General features: G+C 32.8%; 1 protein-coding gene across 2 annotated transcripts in view; it reads left to right on the top strand.

Moving 5' to 3' along the window:
- The window catches only part of dco (discs overgrown casein kinase 1), a 57588-nt gene extending 32231 nt beyond the window's left edge, over positions 1–25357 (top strand). Inside the window, exons 4-8 of one of the 2 annotated variants that reach the window (XM_074183211.1) lie at positions 4301–4503; positions 7911–8070; positions 8243–8440; positions 9848–9959; positions 25054–25357. In XM_074183211.1, coding sequence (XP_074039312.1) covers positions 4301–4503; positions 7911–8070; positions 8243–8440; positions 9848–9959; positions 25054–25117 — 737 coding nt within the window. In that variant the 3' untranslated portion in view covers positions 25118–25357. Of the gene's footprint in view, positions 1–4300; positions 4504–7910; positions 8071–8242; positions 8441–9847; positions 9960–12620; positions 23441–25053 lie in introns of those variants that run through there. The other variant, XM_074183206.1, reaches the window with a different exon arrangement.
- Positions 25358–27090: the final 1733 nt, after the last annotated feature.

Below are 27090 nucleotides of genomic sequence, written 5' to 3'. Positions count from 1 at the left end.
AAACAAGGAAGAAATACATATGCCCCAAATGAAATCATCGTCCGACATGGTCTATTTACCATGGTTAACTTCAAATTTTTCATTCAACAAATCCCGTGTTGGGGACTCTGAAATGACTCTCATAGGGTTCGGTCTCCATCTCTCAACCTTTCAACAGCTTCATTCTTGATTAAACTAGAGAATATTATCTCGATTAGATTTCAGCGAGTCGCTGCTCAAAAAGTGTTGTAGGAACGCACCCAATAAATACGTGTAGTAATAGTCGACGAATGATGCAGGAAATAATTTGAATACTATTATGCAACAAGCGAGCGAGAATGATTTTTCACCTTGGCCTTTCCTGCGGTCGGGCCTATTAAAGACTTGTTGTTTGAACTACTTCGGGTGTTTGCATTGCGAACTGCAAATGTTTCCGTCAAATGTTTGAATTGTACGTTGCGATATTTATTGTGCAAACGACGCGAAATATCCTTCAGACCTACCGAGTTTTTTTTTTCTATAGTAAATTGGCGTTATCATGCGTTTACTTTTAATTGGTGCCAATTAGGCTGCGCCAATTGTGTAACACTTGTTCTATATATATATAATACTAGTTGTGTAAAAATAAATTATGATTATTGTTTGATCATATTAATATGTCAAGAGTAGATTGAGTAATACGATCATATGTTTGGTATACTCGTAAGTAGAAACAAAGGAAAAATCGTTTTGAACTTGCGAATAGTTTCGTCTCATCACGTGGGTCAAGTTGTTTCTTTGATTACGAATGATTTGTGGCGAACCGTTGAAAATGAAGTAAAGAGCGGATCTTTTGCAATTCAAATAACCATCTTTTGTGAAAAGGCGTTTGTGAAGTTTACCACATCTGCAAACTACACTGAGAAACATAAATTAAATCACTGATTTTTGAAAGATTAATGAGGCTTTTTCAAAATGCAATTCAAAATACACTTCACTGTCTGAAGACACAAAAATTGTATTCACAAATTAAAAACGTACATAAACTTTCATACAGTGTGTAAAAGCGAAATGGAATAAATTCATTACTTCGGTTATGGTACTTATTTTAACAAAATCACACACATACATACTTCAACGGTAAAATGCTACCCTTACCTTCAACCCCCGTCGAATGACAGGTACACCCCCCAATTTTTTTTAATGTTAACGCTTTCAAGTTTATTGTAACAATTAAGATAAAATAAATTAAAATCGTGTAGTTCCGAAATTCGATAAAATACACTCAAAACTTATTGCAATATACTCGAAACTTATTTCATGTTGAGGTATTGATAATAAGAAATTAAGCAAAAACCATAGCAATGTTCTTTTTAGACGGTATCCTTTAAAAAACTGTAAATAATTTCCGTGGCAACTTGTTTTTTATGTTACAACATTAGTAGTCAGTATTTTAATTTAAGTTGAAAGTTCGTTAACTTCAAGTCTGACAAAGTGTTTTTTTACTTTTACTTTAGAGTAAACCTCTTTGACTACAAAAAACGAACGGTTAATTGTTCTGTATCAGTGAAAAATAACGATAGAGCAGCCTTGAAACTCACTTTTTTCTCTGGTACATCTGTATCTGTAGAGTAGGGAGGGTGAGTGTAAGCCCACGCACTTAGGCCACATGTGACCCATTGTACATCCTCCCAAGGAGTTGTCCTCCTAGGTTGTCGTCCATCCTGTTCTTTCCAGGAAGGTGGACAGGTCGCTGGGAGACATCTCCTTTATATCGGCAGGTGTAGGCCAAGACTCGCCGAACACACACTCTCTTATTGACGATAACTCCGGGCACTCGCACAGGACATGCCTGACAGTCTCATCTTCCTGTTCACACATCCTGCATAGAGGTGTGTCCACTAGCCCCATATTATGTAGGTGTTTCCTTAGCTGACAGTGGCCAGTCAGAAATCCTACTGTAAGGCGTAAATTTTTCCTGGTCATCGCCAGATATTTCTTCGGCGCCAGCTTCCCAGGGTCGCCCAAGGTGATCCTGGCAAGATTACATCCTTTGATTTCATCCCATCTCTTTAAAGATTGAGCATGGGTGTAACATTTGACAAGTTCCGCAATTGTCGAAGTCATCAGGCCGTGGGTGCCACTTGGTCCTAAAATTCTTAGTCCAGCCGCTTCCTTGGCTAAAGAGTCGGCAATGCGATTACCTTTACTCCTTTCGTGCCCTTTAATCCACCTCAGGATAATGTTATTATCTACCGAGGCTTTGGCTAAATCTTGGTGGCACTCTAGTGCTAGCCCTGAAGTAACACGGTGTCTGTTCAAGGCTAATAGTGCTTGTCTGCTATCAGTCAAGCACTATTAGCAAATGGACTCTATATGATCTTTAACATTATTTTTTTTACAAAAGTTACACTTCAATGTTAAATTTTGAAAAACACAACTTTCTTTTAAGATTTTCGGGATAGATGAAATAGTAAATGAAATGAACGTGAAATGGTGAAAAATTTTAATTCTCGAATTTTTCCTCAAAAACTAAGTCAACTTTTTTTGTTTCTCACTACATCAAGTTATTTCACAATATTTCTATAGATGACGTCATAGTACCACCATATTGCATTTTAAGAAAATGACTCGTTTTTAATAGAAATGGCCACGTGTGTTATATCGTTAAAAATATAATTTTATATTCTACCAAATGGTCAAAGGGATTTTCAATTGTTTTATTAGAAATATCGACTTTAATGACCTATACGCCTATTTCATATTCCTTATCTCACAAACAACTGAATAATACCATGTACAATTATTACTTGTATTGAGTTGTCTATTCAAATGTCTTATTGTGAATGACAGAATCGAGGTTTCTTCTCGTCAAAGAACTCTTTTTTTCAGCTCTCCATTATTTACGTTCAGAAACTATTTTTGTGATGCGAGATATATACTTTGCTCCCTCTTCGTAATCTCGTCATAAAACAGCAAATTTGTTGCATGCAATGACGTTTGTCGATGTCGTCTTCAGTTAAACTAAATTCTATATCTCTCAAGCGTGGGATTCATTCTTAAGGCGTTATTTTAGTACGGAGAAAGATTTTGAGGTGATTTGATTTACATGTGAATATCTTGCAGTATTCCAATTTGGTTACGTATTACTCTTGCAGGTATCAACTTTGTGTACCGACACTGTTAGCTGTACTCCCACGATTCAAACCATCATAAGTTTTTTATAATGTTTCTTTGTAGTATTTCCTTTTTTAAAATAATAGTTGTTTTTTTAAGGGGTTGCTTCTCCACCCCGAGAAGTAAGTATATAGTCTTAATAAAAGTGGCCCAACGATGCTCCCCTGAGGGACTCCTGAAAGTAACTTTCTACAAGTTGTCTTATCCAGTTTGGCCAACTGTTTTCTATTATGAAATTATTTATGAGCTTCGTTTCCTTTGGATAGGAATTGATAATTTGTTCTAAATCGGGTAACCTTGCAGACCATTCTACTGGTCCTACTCGACCGATCTACCAGAAAAAATCTGGTGTCGGAATGAATATCAATAATACATCACTAATATTTGTGGGAAAGAGCAAAAACTCGTAAGTCATCCAAAACAAACAAGTAAGTAAATCTTGATTAGAGAATTAACATTTTGAAATCAAATCTCTAAACATTAACCTCTCCCAACGTTCCAACACAGTAAGATCTGGTAAATGCCTGTCGGAAAACAACTATTTCCTTCCCTAATACAAAAAGACCCGTCACTTTTAGACATTTACATATCAACTTTGCAGTTTTTATCACTATGAATTTGATCTTGAATTTTAGGTTCTTTGGATGTTTACTTTAAATTGATTGCTGTAGCAAAGTAATGAAGATTTCATGGCCCGTTATTTCATGTTAGACACGCTCATTCGTTTTATTTTTCTGAAAAAAACTGAAATATCTCATCAACAATTGATTTTCGATGCAGGTAATATTGATTGAAAGTGAATCAAAATCTTATTGGAATTTCATAACTGTTCTGGAAAGTAGGGTGTTCCATTTGAAAATAGAAGGTTTCGACTCCTTTATAAACATAATTATTTTGAAAAATCATCTACAGCTCATTCAGCACGTTTGTTTTAGAAGGAAATTATTTGGTTGTCCAGTTCAGTTCTTAGTTGTTTTAATAAATATTTTAATATCTCAGGAACAGTACATTTTTGATAAAAGGTACTATTACTGTTGTCATTATTTCAAATAAGGATTGATTGTTTACTTTGAACTAATCTAAACTTTATTATTATGATTAATGTATATCAAAAACGCCCTGCGTTACTCCAAATGATTTTTAATGAACTCTCCTTTCCTTTCAGGTACGGCTAGATATGCCAGTATAAATACTCACTTAGGAATAGAACAATCCAGGAGAGATGATCTGGAATCTTTAGGATATGTTTTAATGTACTTCAATAGAGGGTCATTACCTTGGCAGGGTTTAAAAGCCGCTACCAAACGACAAAAGTATGAGCGTATCTCTGAAAAGAAAATGTCCACCCCCATTGAAGAGCTCTGTAAGGTATGCTTCTCCTTTTTGATTATTTAGTAGAAACCAGTGTTTCATTACTTTTGATTGATACTTTCATTTTATTATGATGGAAATCTGACCGATTATTTTTGAAGTTTTTTGCTGTAGATAAATATGAACTGAATTAGTTCGTCATTTCTGAAGGGCTTCATTGGCGAAAAGTGAGCAATGAAATGAGATGAGTTCATGAAATGATGGGATCTTTAACAAGTTTTGAATTCTATATTTCATTTGAGTGAAATTTATTTTTCTGTCCTGAAACTAGTAATCCTTCTTTAAAATAGTTGAGTAACAAAAATTATTTATTTCAATAATGTGAACAAGTTACCATTAAGAAACTACGAGTAAACAAATACATGTTTAAAATAAACTCAAATCGGGTTCCCGAGGATAATGAGGATTTTGATATTCTGAAGATTAAACAGATTAGTCTTTAGAGCTTTTAGTGCTACTTGGCTCTCAGAAAAAATTTTGATCTTTGTGTCATAATACCTCTAGAGCCTGCAATTCTGTCTGAGAAATGTTGGGGCTTTCACCCCCAACTTTGAAGAGCTAACAGTTGGGCTTTAAAATTCGTAGGCTAAACATATTTTATTATTCAATATAGTCAATGGATATCTCTCAAATACATTTACCATCAACGCTGGTGTTCCCCAGAGATTCATATTATCTCCAACCCTCACTTTATTGTATATCAAAGACTTATTGGAAAAAAACAAGAATCCAATAGATTGCTTTGCTGACGACAGCACACTTGTCTCGTCATTCTATTTGGGTTCCAGGACATCGGCGGTGGATGCACGTCTTCACCGGCAGCAGGAGGTCGCATATCTTAATAAGGATCTAGAAGTGATTTCGAATTGAGGTGAAAGTAACCAGGTTCAATTCCATGCTACAAAAACCCAAGAATCGGTTTTCTCCAAAAAGATTAATGTCTCTGAACTGGATATAATAAAGTCAGGACAGACAGTTCTGCTTTCAGCTTCAATAAGTTTGTTGGGGGTCAAAATGGAAACCAATATGTCTTAACACAATCATGTCGCTGGAATTGCAAAGACTGCTTCTCAAAAATTTGGAATACCGTTCCAAACCAAAAAACTGTACACACCTCAGCAACTTTTGATGCTTTATAAAGCTCAGGTCAGACTTTCTTTGGAGTATTGTTCTCATGTATGAAGCTCCGCTCCTAAGCATACCTGAAGCTGCTGAATTCCATCCAGAAAAGAGGCATCGGCCTGATTGGGTACACGAACATCACTTGCAACCTTAATAGTCTGGAACATCGAAGAAATATTGGAGATTTGTCTCTCTTCTATAGATACTTTCACGAGAGGTGTTCAAGTAACTTGGCACGTTTGATTCCACCAAGAGCGGTACATACCAGAAATACGCAACAGACTGTAGCTGCTCATTGTTTTGAGGTTCAACTCAGTGCACCTCAAAGTTCACTGTTTGAGAACTCTTTCATTTCGAGAACTGCGTTTATGTGGAATAAACCTCCCGAAAACGTTGTTCCAAATCGATTTAATCTTTAGCAATTCAAATCCAACGTGAATCGCTACTTTCGCACAGGTACCGCTTTTAGAGCACCTTATAATAATAATAATAATATTTATTTATCCTTTGAGACGTTAACAACGTATAGGACATGTCAGTACAACACGTTAAAATAGAAAATAAACATACATTAAGATAAAATATAAAATGTATAAAATATAAAGGAAAAAAACAAGATTAGTCAAAATTCGATGTATAATAAAATAATAAAATCTGGATGAAAGTCTGGACCGCAATCAGCTAAAGTCGTCTAAAAGGAATTCACTGACACTGTAATAAGCCTTAGACAGGAGCAAATTTTTAACTTCTCTTTTAAATGACATCAAACTCATGGTTTTAAAGTGATCAGGTAGGTGATTGAATAATTTTATTCCCATATATTTGGGTGACTGTTCAAATTTAGAGGATCTGTGTCTAGGAATACTTAACAATTTTCCATTTCTGGTTGAGTAACTGTGGTAAGAAGAATTTGTGTTATATTTTGTTAAATTATCGTGGATGTATAATAAGCATTTAAATATGTAAATACAAGGGAATGGCAGGATTTGATATGATATGAAGTGCTGTTTGCACGATTCTCTCCATGGGATATCAAATAATTTTCTGATAATTTTTTTTTTGGGAAATATAAACCCTATCTTTGTTAGTGGCATATCCCCAAAGAACCACATTGTAGCTTAAATGGCTGTAGACCAAGCTATAATATACGTCCAGCAAGGCATGCAAGGGCATAAAATGTTTTATTCTGGAGAGAGCATAGTACGCTTGGTTAACTTTTTTACAAGTGACTGTAATGTGTTCAGACCACCTTAAGCAATCATCCACATAGACACCTAGAAATTTTGTGAAATTCGTTGATACCAATTCCACCCCTCTAATATCAAAGACAGTAGGCTGTTTATCAAGACCGATGGAAGAACTAAAATGGATACATTTTGTTTTATTCAAGTTAACAATCAGATTGTTTAACTTGCACCAATCTAAGAAGTGTGTTATAAACCTTTTCGTTGATGACTTTAATTCCTCTAGGCTGTGTGCTGACACCGCTAACGAGGTATCATCAGCAAAGAGAGTGAGACTATTGTTGTTGATGTTGAAGTATTTGGGTAGATCATTGACGAATAATAGAAAGATAAGCGGTCCCAGGACAGAGCCTTGAGGAACTCCTGAACTGATTGGTTGAGGATCAGATAGTGTATCTTTTATTTTGACCAACATTGTACGGTCTGAAAGAAAATGTTTGAGCCATTGCAAAAATACACCCCTAAATCCTAGATTAAAAAGTTTGGTTTCAATAAAGTCATAAGATAGACAGTCAAATGCACGTGAGAGGTCAAAAAATATTCCTGCCACGTGCATACCATTGTCTAGGGAGTTATAGATGATTTCAGCAAAACTACAGGCAGCTGACTGTGTGGACTTACCTTTAAGAAAACCGTGCTGGCAGTCAGTAAGAATCTTAAAATTCAACAAAAAGTTAGCCATTCTCTCGTTCCTCTAGTGCTTGTCTTTCCTAAAAATAAAGTATTCCGGTGTCCAGCTGTCAACATTTATTTTACCAGATCACTCCAGATAATCTTGACAAAGACACAAAACCTATTGATCATTAACCTGTATTTTAGTCACACTTGTTTTCAATTCTTTGCTCATTCTTTCGAAATAAATTTGTTGATTAAAATAACACACTCAAGTGGTCCTAATTACATAAGGCCTTTAAAACTCCAAATGCTCATATATAGTACAGTTGATACTGCCTTAAAGCGGGCTCGTAGTTACATCTATATATACGATTGAAAGTAATATTAATAAGAATATGCATGAACCGTTGAAATCTTTTTCAGGGCTATCCTAAAGAATTTCCTACCTATCTAAATTATTGTCGACAGTTGAGGTTTGAAGAACGGCCTGATTATAGTTACTTGAGGCAACTATTCAGGACACTGTTTCACAGGCAAGGTTTCACATATGATTATGTGTTTGATTGGAACATGCTCAAATTTGGTAAGTGTTTTGCATATTATCATTCATTTTGAGAAACATTGATTTTGAATCATTTCATCTAAATTATCATATTTTGAATGATTGAAACATTCTTTTATGTATTTTTAAGCAGTAGTCTCACTCATCGTTAGTTATTTGATGATTTTTTGAGAACTCCTTGAATACGTTTCAGGTGGCTCGAGAGGTAGCCATTGCGAGGAAACCACTGGCAGGGCAGGTGCCAGATATGGATCTCATGCAGCAACACCAGCTGATACTACTCCTACCGTACCGCAGTCAAGGTCGAGGAGGCCACATGATGGCCGAATGGATATGGTATCCAGTAATGTTGCTGCACCACCAAATGTTCTTGATGATGTGATTACTAGTAGTAAGTTGTACTATATTGATATTAGGTATATTCATGATTATTTTCCACAATATTCTCAACATATATCCCTTGTGCACCAATCTCTATTAATCAGAGTACGAGCAGTTCCATTGAATTAATAGGGGAGCTGGCGTATTGTGATGCTACTTGCTTATCAGAACTTCTTATCTGGTTTGATCTCTTTAATGAGAATCCAAAGCCTTCATATTGGCTCCTTCTTATAGCTTATAGTCTCCGGTTTCTTATTCCCGCACCTCTCATACCTTAGGCATGCCAACTTTTCGTATTCACATAGCATGTGTAGTGCGGTTTCTTCTTCTGTTAGTCCCATAATGATCATGTATTTTGTGTAGTCCTACCACTAACAATTTTAGGGCGAATCATTGCTTTGCTATTATATCACTTGATGCGTTCAGAACTTTGATTTTTTTAATTTCATTAGCGTTTATTATTTCATCTTCATTTATTTCTTTCAATAATCCTTTTTCCCGAAGTACGAAAAATCGCTCGCTAGCAGCGCTATTAGTTCGTTAGGGACAAACACTGCCTAATCCTCATATGAACATATGGTAAAGAACAATTATAAAAGAATGTTTTTAACAGAAGAAGATGTTCCTGGAGCAAAATTAAAATTTTGCAACTGTAAAAGATAACAATGTTCTAACATGAAAACGTTGGTTTGCATGCCGTAATTTGAAAGTAACTGGAAAAAAAAGTGAATTAATAGACAGGTTAGTATACAGACTCTAGTAAAAGAGTAGCGGAAGATTCAAACTGAAATAAAATAAATTCAAAATAATTATGAATATCAGATTTATTTCCGGGTGAAATATGAATCAAATATAGATATTAATGAAATAAATTCAATGAAATATAATAAATGAATATAATTTAACAAACGATTGAGGTTATATCTCATTTTAATCAATGGTAATTATTAACTTTGAAAAATTTACTATTCATTTCATGTTAAGAGCATACATATGAATATTTATTTATTTTTTGCACTGTCAAATCTACTCTCCTCGAAGCATGTATCCATTTCTTATATCTAACCTCATTATTATGAGGTTTTATAAATGGTATAAAAACACGTTTTCTTCCGGATATCGATTATCCCACGTACAATTCACAAAACGGCAATGCTTTGTTGGCATTATACTAGCACAAAATAATTTTTTATATCAGATTTATATTTTTAAATAATAAATTAATATTACGTAAATAACACTGTTTTACATGTGAATAGTTTGTTTGTCCCTACTACTAGTGCTGCCTCTCGTGACACGTTTGCTGTACTATTCTCAGGAAAAAGGCTCATTCTTTGTAGGCGATTATCCAGCAAAGTCTTTACCCTCCACAACATTTTTCGTATATTTATCTCATACATATTAATTGTTATTCTAGATTCTCCTAGGATGTATGATAGTCACGAACGGAGAGTTTCGATGAGACTTAGGGCAAGCCAGGGAGCTCCAAATGCTTCCACTTCGGATTTGAGCACCTCAAAACAGGCAAAGTGAGTTGCAAATTTGAGACATCTTTATATATTGTCGATATGTTTGTATGTGAAATTTCCAATTTTTTTTTGGGTTCCATCATTCAATTTGATAACAATTTGCCAATCTTTGGCAAATCTTTGGATATATGGAAATGATTATATTGTTCCACACGTCAAAAATCATATATAGACTGTTCATTTGAAAATAAAACCACTGATTTTTGTTTCTAATAAGGTAATATTTAGCGTATTCCAAAGGACATTTCGTCACTTGTGGTGTGCCATTTTGAAGGAAATTTCTTTTTTATGGCTTTTCTTCCAGAAAAATTTGTTATCAAGATCTCAATACATAGTTTTCTAGTAGGTAATATTTCTTTCCAAAACATTTGATATTAACATTTCTCAAATGAACACTGTTTTCTTTTTGACCAAAAAAACAGGATATTTCATCAATTTTCATTAAATTGACATACCATTTTTAACTATATACTAGATTTAAATAAAATATAACTTTTGACTTTACAAAAACAGAGGTATATTAGATAAGGGATGTATCTTGTCTAATATTGAAGTCTGATGTTTTAAGTTTAATTTTTAGCAACACTAGCTTTTTTATGAAAAATGATAAATAAAACTTTCTATGTTTTTTTTGCCAATTTTATTTGTAACTAATGTTACTGCATTTTCGGCCTATAAGGACATTTTCAAACAATTACAATAAACTGTAGGTAGTAATAGAGGTCCTTAACTTAATTGAGTACCAGATTTTTTTTACCTGTGACAATGTGGATACTCTCGCCATGTTTCAAATCACCGTATGTATGTTGTCACAGGTAAATAAATTTCAGGTACTTTATTAACTTAAGGACCTCTATCATTGCCTACAGTAGATATATGAGAGCTAACATTATGATTTGTTTTCAGTTTATTGTAATTGTTTGAAAATGTCCTTATAAGACGAAACTGTAGTAACATTAAATACAAATAGAGGTTGTAAAAAAACGAAAGTTTTTTTCTCATTTTACATAATGATCTTCTATCACATAATGAGGGCTACATCCATTAATTTACTTGATTTTTCTGTTTAAAGACAATGATAATCTAACAGGAGAAAGCGAACTCTATAATTTATAATGAGTAATATTGATTTTTATGACATCCTATCAAGTTTTGTTGATATTTTAATGAAACTATTTTTTTATTTGTTGATAAACGTTGAAGTAATATCTTTTTCACCTATTGGTATGGTTTTCATATTTTGTGATAGCTTGTTATGAAATTTAAAGTATAAAATGAAATCAATACAAGATAATCACAATCTGTGTTTACCATTGTAGATTTTCTACCCTACATAGTCTGTAAAATAATGGAAGTATTTTGAAAATTTATGCAAGTGTGAAAAAGCAGGCTGAGTCTAACAAAAATCAAATCAGTCTGTTGACTGTGTCAAGAAGAAATATATGCGCTGAGAAAAAAATATTTCAAATGAAAACTTATAACATCCATCTCTCTCAGGATTTCGCAACTGCGTACCTGGCTAATACCGAAACGGTACGATCCTGCTGCTGGATTATATCCAGCAGCAGGATCTTGCTGAAATAATTCAAACGGTCACCTGAATTTTGGTTTTGGAATGTCAAATGCACCCCACTAATCACACCTCTAAGAGAAATCAGTCAATTTCCTACACAGATAATTTGTGCATTATAGTTGAAAGAATCCAGTTATACAATGGTTTCATATTAGCCATAGAACATCGATGGATCAGACATTCTGGAACCAATCTACATGCAATAACTCGATTGATTTCAGCTAGATTAGTTGCTGAACGAACAAAAAGCATCCTCAAAAATTTTCTTTGCGATGAAATTTGCAGAAGTATTTGCCGGATATGACCCAATTTTCGTCATGGTATTAGCCAGTGAAATGATTATTTTCAGACAGGTATTTACTAGATTCTTTTGCATTAAAACACTGGAAGATGTGAATGTTTTAAGTTGAGTTGCAAGAACAGTTTCCTCTAAAGAACAGAAAAAACATTATCAGCAATTATCGAATATTGAATTCGCTTACAAGAATATAGTGAAATTGTATATGAATATCTATTATATTTGATACAAAGTACAATTATAAAAAGGGGTGATCCCGTGCAATAAAAAATTTAGAAAAATAAATGAATGTAAAGAACGATATTGAAAAAAGGAATTGTCGAAATTTTATTTATCAAATCTATTCCCATATTCAAATAATACATTTCAATTTTCCTTTTTTGTAGAGTCTCTGCCTTGAACTTTTAATTTTTTTTCAGTTGTCAGATGTGAAATAGAAATTGCTGAATAATTTTGAATTACTTTCTTCATTTAGAACAATCTGTTAGTGCAGCAACTTTTCTATGACTACTCAGCTTGTCTAATATCTTCTATAATTTTACAGATTGTGTTTCAACAATGGTTCAAACCAAAAGACATACTCTATTATGTTCTTTTACCAAATTACCATCTTTAGTTTGACAATTGGCATATTTCACTAACGCATTCTGTTTCTTTTTCTTTTATCATCATTTCATCAATCACCAACGTCACGCCTCACCAAAAAAACACACAATCACCCTAAAAATAATCACGTCCATCCGATGATGTCACAACGAAACCTATGTGTGATTTTTGTTTGTTCTGGAAGCGCCTCCGGAGTGGCAATGGCACCTCCCAGCAGCCAGACGGGGGGGCAGGTCGGCCCGCCTAGGAGGGGCAGCGCACCAAAGGACCCGCCCGTCCCCCGTCTCAAAAAGTGAGATGAACCATCAGCTTAACGTGATCACGAACGTTCTGTAACTAGTGAGGTTTTTTAATTCTTTTTTTTTGTAAAGGAGTTTTGGTGTATCACGAAAGTTGAATTGAAGAACTAATCTTTTAATATGTGATAGTTGTTGGTTATTAGTTCATACAAACTTCAATTTGGTCAATGAATCTTCACACATATGTTTATGTGGAATAAGTTGACAAAGTAAATGAAATGACGTTGCTAGTAATAGGAATATAAAAAATTGGTACCATTTCGTGAATGGTAAGAATGAATTTCCTTATTTATAGTAAATCCATGTCTATTTGGGTCTATTTTCAGAAATTGTCCTGCATAAACTGTATTCAGGTGTAAAAAGTACATACTTCTAGTTTCCCTTGATGAGTTAAAAAGTGTTCAATCAATTTTTTTTTAGGAAAACTGTTGAGAAATAGGGTAATTGTATAGGGTACTTTTCTTGACGTTTCATAGTCCTAAAATTCACCTATCTAACTAAACATTTGATGTGGTACAAGGTTGTCACTTCGCCATTTTCTGCATCTTTCTTCAAAATGGGAAGCCAAGTATGATCCATCTCATATGAATGAAGATGACGCTGGATTTAGGTTTCCGAAACGTCAAGATAAGTATCCTTTAAAATTCTTTGCTCTTTTTTCAATAGACAAAATTATTAAATACGACAAGTTCAGAATGAGAACATTTTTCTCCGAGAAAAACTTGTTGCTTTTACACAGTGCAAAAAATTCCATTACTAATTTTGACTTTTTCAAAATTTCGTAAACTACACCTTGCGATTTGATCTTCACAAACTTTATTTTTCAAAAATATATCATGACATGTTTCGCTGTGTCAGTGGCTCTTTCATAGTGAATGACATACTGAAAGTTAATTCTATTGTATACTCTAATTTGTATATATCCCATGTAATCATAAGTAAAAGATACCTACTCAGGTACTTCTTCGATCATAATTATCTAGAGCATCTATTCAACTTTTATATACCTACCTAAGGTACCTCCTCAAATTATGATTACCTAGCCTAGAGCATGACGGTGGTGGTGGGACGGTAGCCTAGTGGGTTGACGTCGGTGCTTTGCTGTGTGAACTGGTGGTTCGAACCGCAAGGCTGGACGATCGATTTTCACTTCTTATCGTCTAACCCGTGTTAGGAATCACACGTTAAAAGGTAAGACCTCGTTAGTCCTTAACTCGCACAAGTTTCGACTTTTGAGAGTATTAATCACTTGAAAAAGCTAATGTTTAGCAAAACATGTTGTGATATATTTTTTCAATAAAGTTTGTGGAGATCAAATCGTTTAGGTGTAGTTTGTGAAATTACTATGGATCTTCATCAAGTAACGGCCGAATCAATCAGAAAATTTAATTTATATACACCTGATTTCTCGAATTTGGATGTTTTGTCTGTATTATTTTTAACTAACTTTCGCAATGTATTACTTGTTCTATATGTAATTCTCAATAGATAATTTTAATAAAGAACTCAATGTCATTAAGCAAATTGCAGTGAACAACGGATTTAAAGCCAAATTAATAGACAAAATACTTGTAAAAAAGTTAACTCAAAAGTAGTTCGGAAGGTTATTCCTACTGATAAATTAGATAATCAAAATTATAAAGGTTTAACATATTTTGGACAAACAACAGAAAAAGTGGCTTCATTTTTGAAGAAGCAAGATATAAAAATTAGAAACGGACATTGTTTATTGATGTAGAATCGATATAATGTGCTCTAGCTCTAGGTAATTATAATCAAAGAAGGACCTGAGTAGGTATCTTTCACTTATGATTAAGTGGGGTATATAAAAATTAGAGTATATCATAGAATTAACTTTCAGTGTGTTGTTTACTATGAAAAGTCTACTGTGATTGCGAAAAATGTCGAGATATATTTTTTAAATATGAAGTATGTGAAGATCAAATCGTAAGGTGTAGTTTATGAAATTAATATGGATCTTCATCAAGTAGCGGCCGTATCAATCAGAATAAAAAAGTTTTTTTTTAGATTAGGGAAGGTGAATAATCTCAAAAAATGTTAACAAACACTCTGATTTTTCTACAAAAAATTACTTTCGTTCAGTAATCCATGTTATATGTTTTTGCGCAATAAATACATTAGGTTCTCAAGTAGACGCCCCCCAAAAACACATTCCATGGCTTTTCCAAGAATCAACTCGGGAATTATAGAGACTTAATAACTGTTCTTGTTTCAAAACATTTTTATTTCTGAAATTGTAATGAATGAGTTCATTTGGGATATCAAGTTATCTACAGATACCTCTGAAAATTCAACATAATGAATTGGTTTGATATATACATTGCCTATAGGAGTTGTGCGCATCTTTTCTAACTGTAACCAATGTACAACTTTGATTCAGAGAATCTTTAGGTTCATTCCAAATAAGCACAATGTCATCAGCATGTCTGATGAAACTGCCCTTGAAGCTGATACTACCAATGTCATTTATATAATCATGAAGTAACGTTTACTTACTATTAAATAATAAATGCCTGTTGTGACAACTATTTGTGGTATATAAAGTTTCAGAAATTTAGAAGATTGAAATGTCTAACGATATCAATTGCCGATTTTGGACTTTGACTCACACTTGAATTACAATATTATCTCTTTGATATGTACCGTGTGCTAGCTATCATCCAATCAAGAGCCCTCGCTGACTGAAGACAAATGTTAACTGTTTTATGTTCGTATGTGGAAAAAATGTTGAATAAAAGTGTGTGGTGTTTTATTTATGACGCATGTGCAATGCTTTTTTGCTCCAAGTGTAAAATCCTGTACATGGGTGTGATTTAAGAGTGTACTGTTGCCAGACTGTCAAAAATTATTCAATATCTGAAAATAGTGTAACTTGCGTATCAATGAATCATTATAAATAATTTGGGAAAGATCAGATAAGATGACCAGCTTTAAGCTTTTTTACATTTTTTTTGGTACTAAGTTTGAATTGTGCACTAGAAAATTTTCTACGTTCCTCTTTCATCCTATGTGGATAAGATGACATTAATATACGAGTGAGATGGCGATTATGACTAAACAGTAGGTAAAATGAAAATAAACAAGATTATCAAAATGTTAAAACATTCAGTGGAACTTTATTACATATTCAAACACAAAAATTACATCACAAACGTAAGATTTCATCTTAGCTTCATTCTTATCTCCAATATATAGAGCATGAGCACATTCTCTGTGAAGCAAACGTTGAAATCATAATTTCGAATTCACACATGACACAGTTCCTTTCGTTAAATTCAGTATGGTCACAAACACTATCTTCATATTCTACTTCAACCGAAGATTCTGAAAATGAAAAATCAATTTCTTGTTCTTTTCTTTTCCCATACCGTTATCCAGGGACATTATGTTCTTTTAGGTCCGACATAATCTTTGCTTTTTATATTTGTTTCTCTCAATTATCATTTTTCATCTCTTCTTCAGCTCTAGTTTTATTTTCTCTTTGCTTTTCCCCACTTGTTCTACAGTTTTATCATAGGTGTGCCAGTAATGTATAGAGATGACAGCTTTTTTCTTTTTGTCCTTGTTCCTCCTTCAGATTTAGCTTGAGGCAATGGAAACAATGTGAAAATAGTTGTGACAGTAATAAGTGTTAATGGACTGGAGTCAGATCCTCTGAGATTACAACAGTTAAATTTGACTATAACACATTTAAAATCGTCATACGATGTTATGATTCGAACTATGGTCCCAAGCTTATTCGATACTGATTTATGGTGTCTGATCTTCTGATACCATGATTTTGTAATACCAATTGATTATTTGAGGCGATTGTAGTCTTCAGGTGAGATTCCTTTTCCAAATAATAAATCTTGAGTGGTGTTATTGCTAATTAGCAGTGTTATTACTTATATAAATTCCCTGTCGTTATGAATGCTCACCTCTAAGATAAGTTCTACCCAAACTATTATAAATATTCAGAACATCATATGCAAAGTGTTTATCATTAAAAGACCATTAGTTTGTTGTTGGTTCCAACCTAATTTGACTACTATTTTGTATACTCTTAAATGTTGAACATGTTAAATGTGTTGTTCCATTATTGATCTATCCCCCTCGCGAAAAAAATTTAAAATTTCTGTTTTCTATGTAAAGTACATAGAAATTTTCATTTCTCATGATAATCTCCTACCACGTAGTAACGGCTACATTCATCAATTTATTGCAAAAACAAAACTTTCCAGTTTAATTTGATGATTTACTGCATACACAGTAGGTTTAGCAGTAACAAAAATAACTAATTAATATGAAAGAATATCAGTTCTTAAGATTTCAACTGAATGAGTCAAAGTTATTTTCCGGGTTTTTTGGCCTGGTCTGCAGGTTTTTAAGGCTGGCGTTTCGTCTAGTACTGTGGTGGACTTTTCCAGCCATGAAAGTTTACTCATTTCAACGTTTCAAGAAAGAAATTGTACAGTTCTCCCAAAAATTTTGAACTCTTAGATCTACAAAAAATTTGAAAATTCATAAATCAAATTTCAAAATTTCTCGACAGATGTCAGAAGAAAAGTACCAGGTATGTCTCGTACATATTGCAGATTGTTTTTCAAATTATTTCAAATACATGTGTACCTTTTCTGACAGTTTGATCCAAGTACCCAGTAACATGAAAAAAATGTTCAATTCAATTCTTCAATTCAACTTCGTTTATATTGAAACTGAAATGAAACACATACAGATGTGATAAGAGCAGTGTTGTAATGTGATTTTGTTAAGTTTTCGAACCTTCTGTAGCTGTTTTTGTTCGAACTTGTTGTCTCGTTTAATTACTTGCAATGACGATCTTTTAACAGTAATTAAATTAGTTATTTGGATATTTTAAATGGCGGTTTCAATTTATTTGTCAACTGTCAAGGACAGTTGTCACAAGTTGAAATTAATTCTAATTGGTCACCTGTTTCTTTTTCAATCTATTGTCTGACTAATATTTTTCAATTATTCATGGAACATAAATTTAGATTCAAATATTGATATAAGTTGTATGTTGAACATGACGATTCAGACTTGTTTATATCCAAATAATTGTCATTTGTTAAATTTATGAAAGAACATTTTCATACTTTCTGTTATTTTTAGCCATTAGTCTGCGAAGGGAAAAATTTCGTGTACATTTTTAGTTAGGTATTTGGAATTTTTGAATTACTTTGGTGTGCGATCGAAAATAAATTTGTGCAATTTGGAGTGTTTCGTCATTGCAAAACATTGTGTTATGGAAACAGAAGTGAGTTTTTTATAAGCGCAACGATGTATAAATGGACATTACTATTGTATATTTTTTTGTTAAGTGAGTTGCAAATTGAAGTAAACAAGACTACTAATTAATATATAATTCAGTGGACAAACTAATGTGTACATATCTAGACTGACTTTGTGTATTGTTGTATAGAAATAATAAGTAATTTTTTCTTGATTTGTGCAAAACTTTTATAAAAAAATTAAACATAGATTATACCATTTTTTGTATCGGATCTACATCGTGTGAAATTTCATTACTGAAAAAACTGATTCAAAGAAGCGGTTCAAATTTCAATTTGAAGAAGTAATTCATTCCCAAGATGTTCAAATAATGCATTTATAAAACACTATAGTAATTTTCTAGTATTCATCCACAAAAATGAACTGCTATCTTTGAATCGAGTCTGTTAAAATCAATGTTTAGAACATCTTTATGCATCTGTAAAAACGCTTCAATGTATCATAGATGATTATTTTATAAATAATTATTCTTGAAAATATTCTGTTGCCTTTAGTTGCAGAGGAATTATGAATGTATATTATAATTTTTCATTAGGCTCTATGATAATTTTTGTTACTTTACGAAAACTTAGTTTGAAAAATAATTTTTTAATATGTATTCTAATAGGAGCGTTCATCATAGTTATGATTAATTAAAATTGTTTGAATATTTTTCTGAACAAATTCATTTGTGTATCACTACAGAAGTGTTGTTATATTCATATCTAAGTGTATATTTTTTGACTGCATTTTTATGTTCCTAAAGACAGCTGTTTTAAGGAAAATGACGCCAGAAACTTATCTTTCAATCCAGTGGTCGGAATTCAAAATCACCAACAGAAATATATTAATGAGAAATGAGAACAAAATTGTGTTCTTTTTTGGGGAAGAAGTGAAAGCGATGTCATTACAATGTCGAACCTATTGTCGGGTTTTTATAAATAAATGAATTGCGTCAAAGCTATTTTCCGGGTTTGTTGGCTGTCGTATGCTGGTTTTAGTTCTGACGTTTCGTCTACGACTGCGGTGGGCATGATCAAAGTCGATGTGGTAACGGGTGCAGTGTTATCATTGTTCTCTCAGTATATACTACTTCGTCCCGTTTCTGTGTTTCTGGTTTTCTCTTGGAAAGGAGGAAGGTTAGGTTATGTCAAAAGTGAGTGGATCTATTAGACCCTCCACCAAAAACCGCAAGGGTTTATTGTGGCTCACACTTATTCACACTCGGCCAAATAAACCCAGCTTCTTAACGAAGCCGATCAGTTCATATGATGAGTAATCTTTCAGGTCAGTTGGTAAAAGTGCGACTCTGAAAACCTGATTCGTTCCGCAGTGGGGCAGGTACAAAGTATATGCTCTGCTGTTTCATCACTTTCCAAACAGAGGTAACTCACACTGTCTTTCAACAGTCCGAGTCTCTGCATATGATGATTCAGATAACAGTGATATGTGAGAAGGCCTGTTAGACATCGTAGTTCATCTCCACTGTAGTCCAGCAACTGTTTGGTTTCAAGCTTCGAAGGGTGAATGACCGCCTTGAAGCTGCTTGCAATGAAGCTGCTTGCAGCACCCTCCTTTGCAAGGCAGGAGAGTCTGTGTGCTTCTTATGGTTCATGTCCTAATCTGGTTTCTTACCAATGATTGAGTGTTCAATATACTAAGTCGTGTTTTTTTAATGGAACACCCTATATATTTTAACACGATTTGGTTTCCTTGATGAGAGTTATTTACAAAAGTATAGAGTTATTGGGATTCATACTGGGTGATTTGGAAGTTGTAGGATCACTTTTACTTTTCTCATTTTTCAAATAAAACACTGTAAGTAGTAATAAGACCATATAAGAATAGTCCACACAATGGGGTTTGGACTGTACGAAAAAATCGTCGAACAATGATTTTTTTATTCAGGGTTGGAAAAACAGATAACAAAATGGACACAAATAATTTAAGAAATCATAAAATCACAACAGATGTTCCATTCATCATTTTGAGCTATGCAAAAATTATTTCTTTTTTTTTTTTATTCAGTACTGGCAAAAACATCAAACAATTTTTAAAAGCTTCTATTCATAGATGTTCAAACAATGTTCTATTTTAAGTAATGCACAATAACTATGTTTATCTATAATTTCTCTTTGAACTTTGATCAAAGTTGATCTTGTAGTAGAAGAAACCATTTCTATAATTATCTGTTGTTTAGTTTCGTTGGTTGCTCTCAGTAAACATAGAGCGCTCTAACACATCTCCATAGACAGAAATTCAGCAGTGTGAGGTCTAAGAATCGTACAGGCCACTAAATGGGTATTTTTATTCTAATCCATTTCTTTCTACGTTACCTGTTCTCAAACTTTCTTACTTGATTTTGATGGCGTACCATCATGTCGGTAATATAGCCAAAGAACTGATTCCCTGATATGACTACACAAAAATTTATCGACCATCTCTTTGGTTATCAACTTCTCTGATCGAACGTAACGATGAAGTTGGTAATAAGTTGAATATTTCCAGTTGGGTTGATATGTGAACTCAGGTTGTTTCATGTTCAAATGAATGAGTTTGTTCTGCGAATAAGAAATACTTGAAAAAAAAATTAATTGGTCTTTTAAAAGTTTGATAGAGATCAGTTCTTGCGAGATAATTTTGAATATATTTCTGTTGGTCGAGTTTGAAGGTGAGCAAAGAATTTAGTTAATTATTACAAAACTGAAAACCTAATATAAACCCTTACTATAATGTGAGTTCAACTGTAAACATAATTTTTGATTTTAGGGTAATAACTATTTTGTACATATGAGAATTACCTGGTCTTAATGTTGTGTATATAATCAAAGGAAACAAACCTCATATTAGTGCATTATTTTGTAAGATTGAAAGAAATATTGAGAAAAGTTTGCCGAAATGAATTGATATTAAGTAGGTACTTAGCAAACTGTCTGGTAACCAAGCTTTTTGTTTCGTTATTGAATCATCCCAATAATCAAATGCAATGATATGTTTGTTGTACAGAACAATTTTATTAGGTATTTACCATACATGTGTCAAAAGTTGAAACCATCAGCGATTTTTTTCATTTTGCACTGTGTATGTTAATTATACAAATAAAAAAACACAAAAAGTTGTTTTTCTTTTGTCATGTTCATTTTTTTTCAGGGTTAAGTGGAAGAACAGTTCAGTTGTTGAATTTACTCAGGAACTGAACTTCGCCCTTTATTTAAAAAAATATTCTGTGAATATATTTCCTCAATCTTGTTTTTTTTTAATAATAAAGACATTCATTATTATTGATAGAATCGGTTTTACCCAATTTGAAGATTTATTCATAGAGTCTAAACAATAAATAAAAATCAAAGTATGGCTCAAAATCTCAAATTTCCTTGTGATATTTTATTTAAAAATTTGAGCAATAATTCAAAACTCACTAGTTTTGAAGATAGATCTTGGTGGACACTTAAGTCATTAATTTCATGAAGATGTTGGCGAAATTTTTTGTGATAATTGGAATTTTTCAGAAAACATATGCATTTGTATGGAAAAAGGTGCGGTTAGGTGCATGTAATCATTCAACTTTAAAATGTTGAATATCTGATGCAAAATCTGGAAAGAGGACTAGGAGTACTATAGCACATGAAAACTGCCATTGTTCCTAATATCTCATTCAACTTTTCGTTTGAATAAAAAGTTTTAGAACAAAATTATTTAAAAATGTATATTTTCATTAGTTTGAACAGTTAGGAATCACACGTTAAAAGATAAGACCTCGTTAGTCATTAGCTCGCACAAGTTTCTCAACTTCTGACTCACTACCAGAGTTATATAAACAAAAGATTTGAGATGAAGCCACGAGTAATAATTTAATGAAATTCAAGTTCGGTGACCTCAGTAGCTATTGAGGTCTCCTGCATGATGTATCAAACGGTTATCATAAGTAATATTCAATATTTCCTTATGATATAAAAGAAATAAGCACCTGCGCCATCCCCACAGCACAACTTACGTTAATAACGATTAGATTGGAACCTTTGGTTTGAAAGTTGAATAACTTTTTTCGAGATCAATTGCCCTAACACCAAACTGATATTTTTGCGCTCGACGCGCGTTTCGCCAACAAAGTTAGCATCCTCAGGAGAAGAAAAATTGATGTCTAGTCTGGCCAGAGCCGACGAGCGATTAAAACCCGCTTCAAGGAGTATTGTGCACACATGAAATACGGAAGGATAGAAAAATCCAGTGTCGCCCAACATGCTTTAGATAAGGACCACAAAATTGGTGAAAACAATCTGAAACTGATCAAGCATGTGCATGACACCAGGCTACTCGATGCATGTAAGAGTCTAGAAATAGCAAAATGTAAGAACAGCATGAATGGCGATAAGGGACCCATCACGTTTAGCCCGCTTTTTAATCTTCTCTTAGGAAGAGAATAATTACTAAGAACTTGCAGGTAGTTAATTAACGAGAAATTCCATATTGGACTTCAGGTATACAACCTCAGGTAACAAATTTAGTATATAAGGATTAACCAGACTAGACTAGGTATCAATTTTCTTCTCCTGAGGATGCTAACTTTGTTGGCGAAACGCACGTCGAGTGCAAAAATATCAGTTTGGTGTTAGGGCAATTGATCTCGAAAAAAGTTATTCAACATCTTACGTTCATTAAAAATATCATTACTGTGAAATCCAAAAATTCTCGTTAAATGTTTTATCTAAAAACTTGAATGTTCAAATTTCCGATGCTTCAAAATGCATCATTATTCATTATACTAATTCTTAATTCTTAGTCAACAAAAGTGTACAACAGGTACAGAAATTTAAAATGTGACGAAATGCACTTTTTGTGCAAACACACAAAACAAATTGACCAGAACCATCTCTTCTATTTATTTATGTTCTGTGCATATAAGTATGGGTTTGTGGTTACATCTCACAGGTTGTTATCGCTCAGTGTTGTTGCAATATCTCCATAGATCCGTTTCACATCAGAGTGCCTCAGAACCATAACTATTCAGTTTTAAATTAAATAACGATAAAACGGACGGTTCAAAAAGATTGACCGAACCAACTTTTCTGCTTTTATACATTCTGTTTACCAATTACATTACCAGTCGATCTATATGCTAAAACACCGACCGTTGGAGCTTACACACCATATACATTTTTTTATGAATTTGTATTTCGCGCTTTTCGATCAGATTTTGCACATCTTTGACATATACCTCGCGCAAAACAACTATGTTGTGTTGGCAACACTGGTGTTTATTTCCGTACGTGCTTTAATGTACTTCGATTTGGCAAATAGAAGTTTTCTAACCTAGAATGTAGGATGGAAGTAAGCTTTAAAAAAATAATATATTTTTTATTTGTCATTGTGATACTTCCATAAGAAACCTTCTTTTGTGAATTTATTATAGGTAAGTTCACTGCAGTAAAATAACTTGACCTCATAACTAAGAAATATGCATCTTGGTACATACAATTCAATCAATTATCTGCTGGGAATGAGTTGTTTTCCTGTCTCATGAATATCAGGAACTCATGCCTGAATAACTTCATGATATTTTTCCCTGGTCTTGGTGTGTGAGAATAATCTGGTTTGGACCCACTTATTATTTGTTCTTTATTTTATCATATTGTGGTTTCTCATCAATAATATCTGTCAAAATTACAAATTTAAATATTTTGAAAACCACATTGTTGAATGAAACCATTCTTTTTAGAGAAATAATTATTTTAGAAAGGTTTCTTACTTTTTATTGCAATGAAAGAAAAACAAATTTATTTTTTTCCATATATTAAATGAAGAAACTAAACAATACGTTTTTCAAAATATTATTCAATTATTCTTGATAATTCTGTAATTTCAAGTTCAAAAAATAATTTTCAAAATCATAAAACACGGATATATATTGGACACTTCCAGTTTGATTCACAAAAATAGTTATGTATTTGATTGTAGCTCAAATTGGCACCACAATACTTGTAATAATAATAATAATGCAATCAGGTTCCCGTTACCTTCATCAACCTCGATAAAAGATCTTATATATAATGGAGTGAAAATGTATAACAAGCTTCTTTCATATCTGTGCTCTCTAAATCCTCTAAAAACATTTTAATAGAGAATGCCTTTGAGGATTTTTTTATTGATCTTTTTTAAATTGTTGGAAACTGTAGGTTCTTGTTTTTATTCCCTGACTTTTGTATCTCATTTTTACTGATTTATCAATTACATTGACAATTCTATAAATAACAGACCTACTGTGTCATGTCATATTTTATAAGGCCTCATTGAATATTGTTTTAGATTTTTTTTTATATACTGCTCAGTCGAATATGAATATAGATAGATGTGATGGATTTGTTTTCTTATTCTGTAATAATACAGTTTTTAGTTTCAGGAAATTGCTTATCAATACTATTATTTATTCTGACTTCTGTTATATTTGAAAACTAATACTGAAAGTAAAATGAAGTTATTGAAAAAATTATCCAATGAAACACTGTTTTTTTCAGCCATATCCTCTCTCGACATGTAATTAGTAATTAATTTTTTCTGTATGTATGTAATAAGTTACATTTTTTTGTGTTTTCATTTTTTTTATTACAGTAAAACTCCAATTATCCATATCAGTTTGAACTAACCTTAATCCTGATAATCAAATGTTGATGAAAGGCTTATTTTAAAGAAAAAACACCTAAAAATTATTTAACATCATTTTATTACTGTGAACATTGAAAGTAGCACCACAATGTAGTGGAAATAGTTCATACTCAAATATGTACAAAATAAAAAACATTTAGGAAACTGTCAGGAAATACTCTACTCCCATAAGGCCTTTGAATATGCATTGCTAGGTGATTTTTTCTGAATAATCTGAAGGATTCTTTTTTTCCTAATAGTGAGACATAATTGGAGTTCTACTGTATATACTATCTTTTGAACGAAATCAAACATGGCAGATTTCATTATTTCTCAAATTGCAACAAAATTAATTGTAATTTAATTCTCTTACCTTGGATTTAGAGAATTAAAAAATGCTAAGAAGACCCCCAACCAGCATCGAACTGAAGCTAGACGACATAAATGAATATGAAGAAATACGACAACAGTCCAAAGAAAAACAGCAAAAAACTTTCAATGATCCACCAACTTGGCAACCAGGTCCAAAAAGTAAACAGGAAATTTATTCTCGTGTTGGATATGCACCCATGGAACAGCAACCAGCTAGAACAAATTTTTTATGATGATTGTGTTTGAGTGATGAGAAATATTCAAATAATTTTAACCCTATGTCTCTGTAATAAACAAAAATTGATCTGTTTGCTGATTTGTGTTCTTATTAATTCATCTCAAATCTTTCCTACCTTAAGTGGAGGTAGTTATTCAACTTTATTCTTTCTCTCCACAACTTGCTTTTCCTTCTAGTCCATCCCATTTTGTATCAAGTCTGCTAATAGGGAACTTGTATAAAAATTCAACCACGAAAATAACATTGAGAATCAAAAGATATTTTAATACAGCCTTTATTACCAAACAAACTATTTTTTAATGAAGAAAAGAGAAAATAAACTTTCTATGTTTTTTACCACTTTTATTTGTAACTAATGATACTGCAGTTTCGTCCTATACGGACATCTTGAAACTTATACAACGAAAGAGTTTATTGTATAAGTTTGAAAATATCCGTATAGGACGAAACTACAGTAACGTTAGTTACAAATAAAAGTGTTAAAAAACAGAAAGTTTCTTTTCTTCATTATAGCAGGGGATCCCACGATGCAAAATGGGGATTTACTCGAGCGTCATAGAGACATATTAGGTTGCAAAGCTTAGATGATAAGAAGAAAAAATGTTATATAATATATACCTTTTCATCGGTGGGGTAAGCGGCTATAGATGTTTGAATATGTAAAAAAAATACTGTTGCATGGACATACTCGAGCGCGTCAGATATTGATAGCATCAATGTTCTACGTATTTTTAATAATGTTGGTATGTTAATCTGATCGTTTGCATGTACGTAAGGGTTAAAAGTGAAAAGCAAAAAAATTTAATCGAGCGCGTCAGATTTTCTAAGGGGGTGTTAAGTGCAACAAAAAAAAGCTCTCATTCAATAATCTGACGATTTCGATCTAACGCAAACTCGCGGCCATTATTATAATGTGCAAAAAAATTCGCCATTTTGAAATACTCAAGCGCGTCAGATTAAGATATATATGGTTCATTTTTATGTTTTAGACGTGCCGTCTCATAATCTGACGATTATCTAGAGGGATTCGCTCAATCTGACAAAAACAATATTTTTTTTTTCAATTCATTGAACTTAATTAATTGAAAAGCTCAGGAAATAGCATGCAAATAAATAAGTATATGTTTTTTAAGTAGAATACTTGTATTTATAAGAAAATAATTTTTAAAAAGTGCTCAAAAAAATTTAATTTTTTATAATCAATTGATAAATTAATGAAGAAAAGAGAAATGAAACTTTCTATGTTTTTTACCACTTTTATTTGTAACTAACGTTACTGCAGTTTCGTCCTATAAGGACTGTATAAGTTTGAAAATGCAGTAACGTTAGTTACAAATGAAAGCGGTAGAAAACATAGAAGGTTCAATTTCTTTTTTCTTCATTATGATTTCCTACCACGAAGTAACGGCTACATCCATCAATTAATTGTTTCATTAATCTTCATCACGAACGAGTCTCTGTGATCAGCTGTGATGGCAACAGAATTCAGAGTGGGGACGGAGTGGGAGCGTAATAGATAGAGAAAAAGTGAATAAAGAGTAGAGGAATAGAAACTCGGAGAGGGAAATATAGGTATCACACAGCTGCACGCATTAAACTTTATCGACGAATTTTTGTTTGCGGAAATCGTCAGATTATATATTTTTCGTTATCCTTGAATTATTTCCTTCAAAATAAAAAAAATTAGCTACGCTCGAAAATGTCGAATTGACGTTATTTTTTTACAACTTTGCTACCCTCCCCTTTCTTTACGCCACTCTCAAATTGTCAGATTACTGGAATATACACTTTTTAGCAGGTAATTAACTCAC

Source organism: Leptinotarsa decemlineata, unplaced genomic scaffold (assembly GCF_025532065.1).
Source record: "Leptinotarsa decemlineata unplaced genomic scaffold, Ldec_3_MD MMD2_P_RNA_scaffold_2, whole genome shotgun sequence".
Lineage (NCBI taxonomy): Eukaryota > Metazoa > Arthropoda > Insecta > Coleoptera > Chrysomelidae > Leptinotarsa > Leptinotarsa decemlineata.
This window is presented reverse-complemented; position numbering and strand designations above follow the sequence as displayed.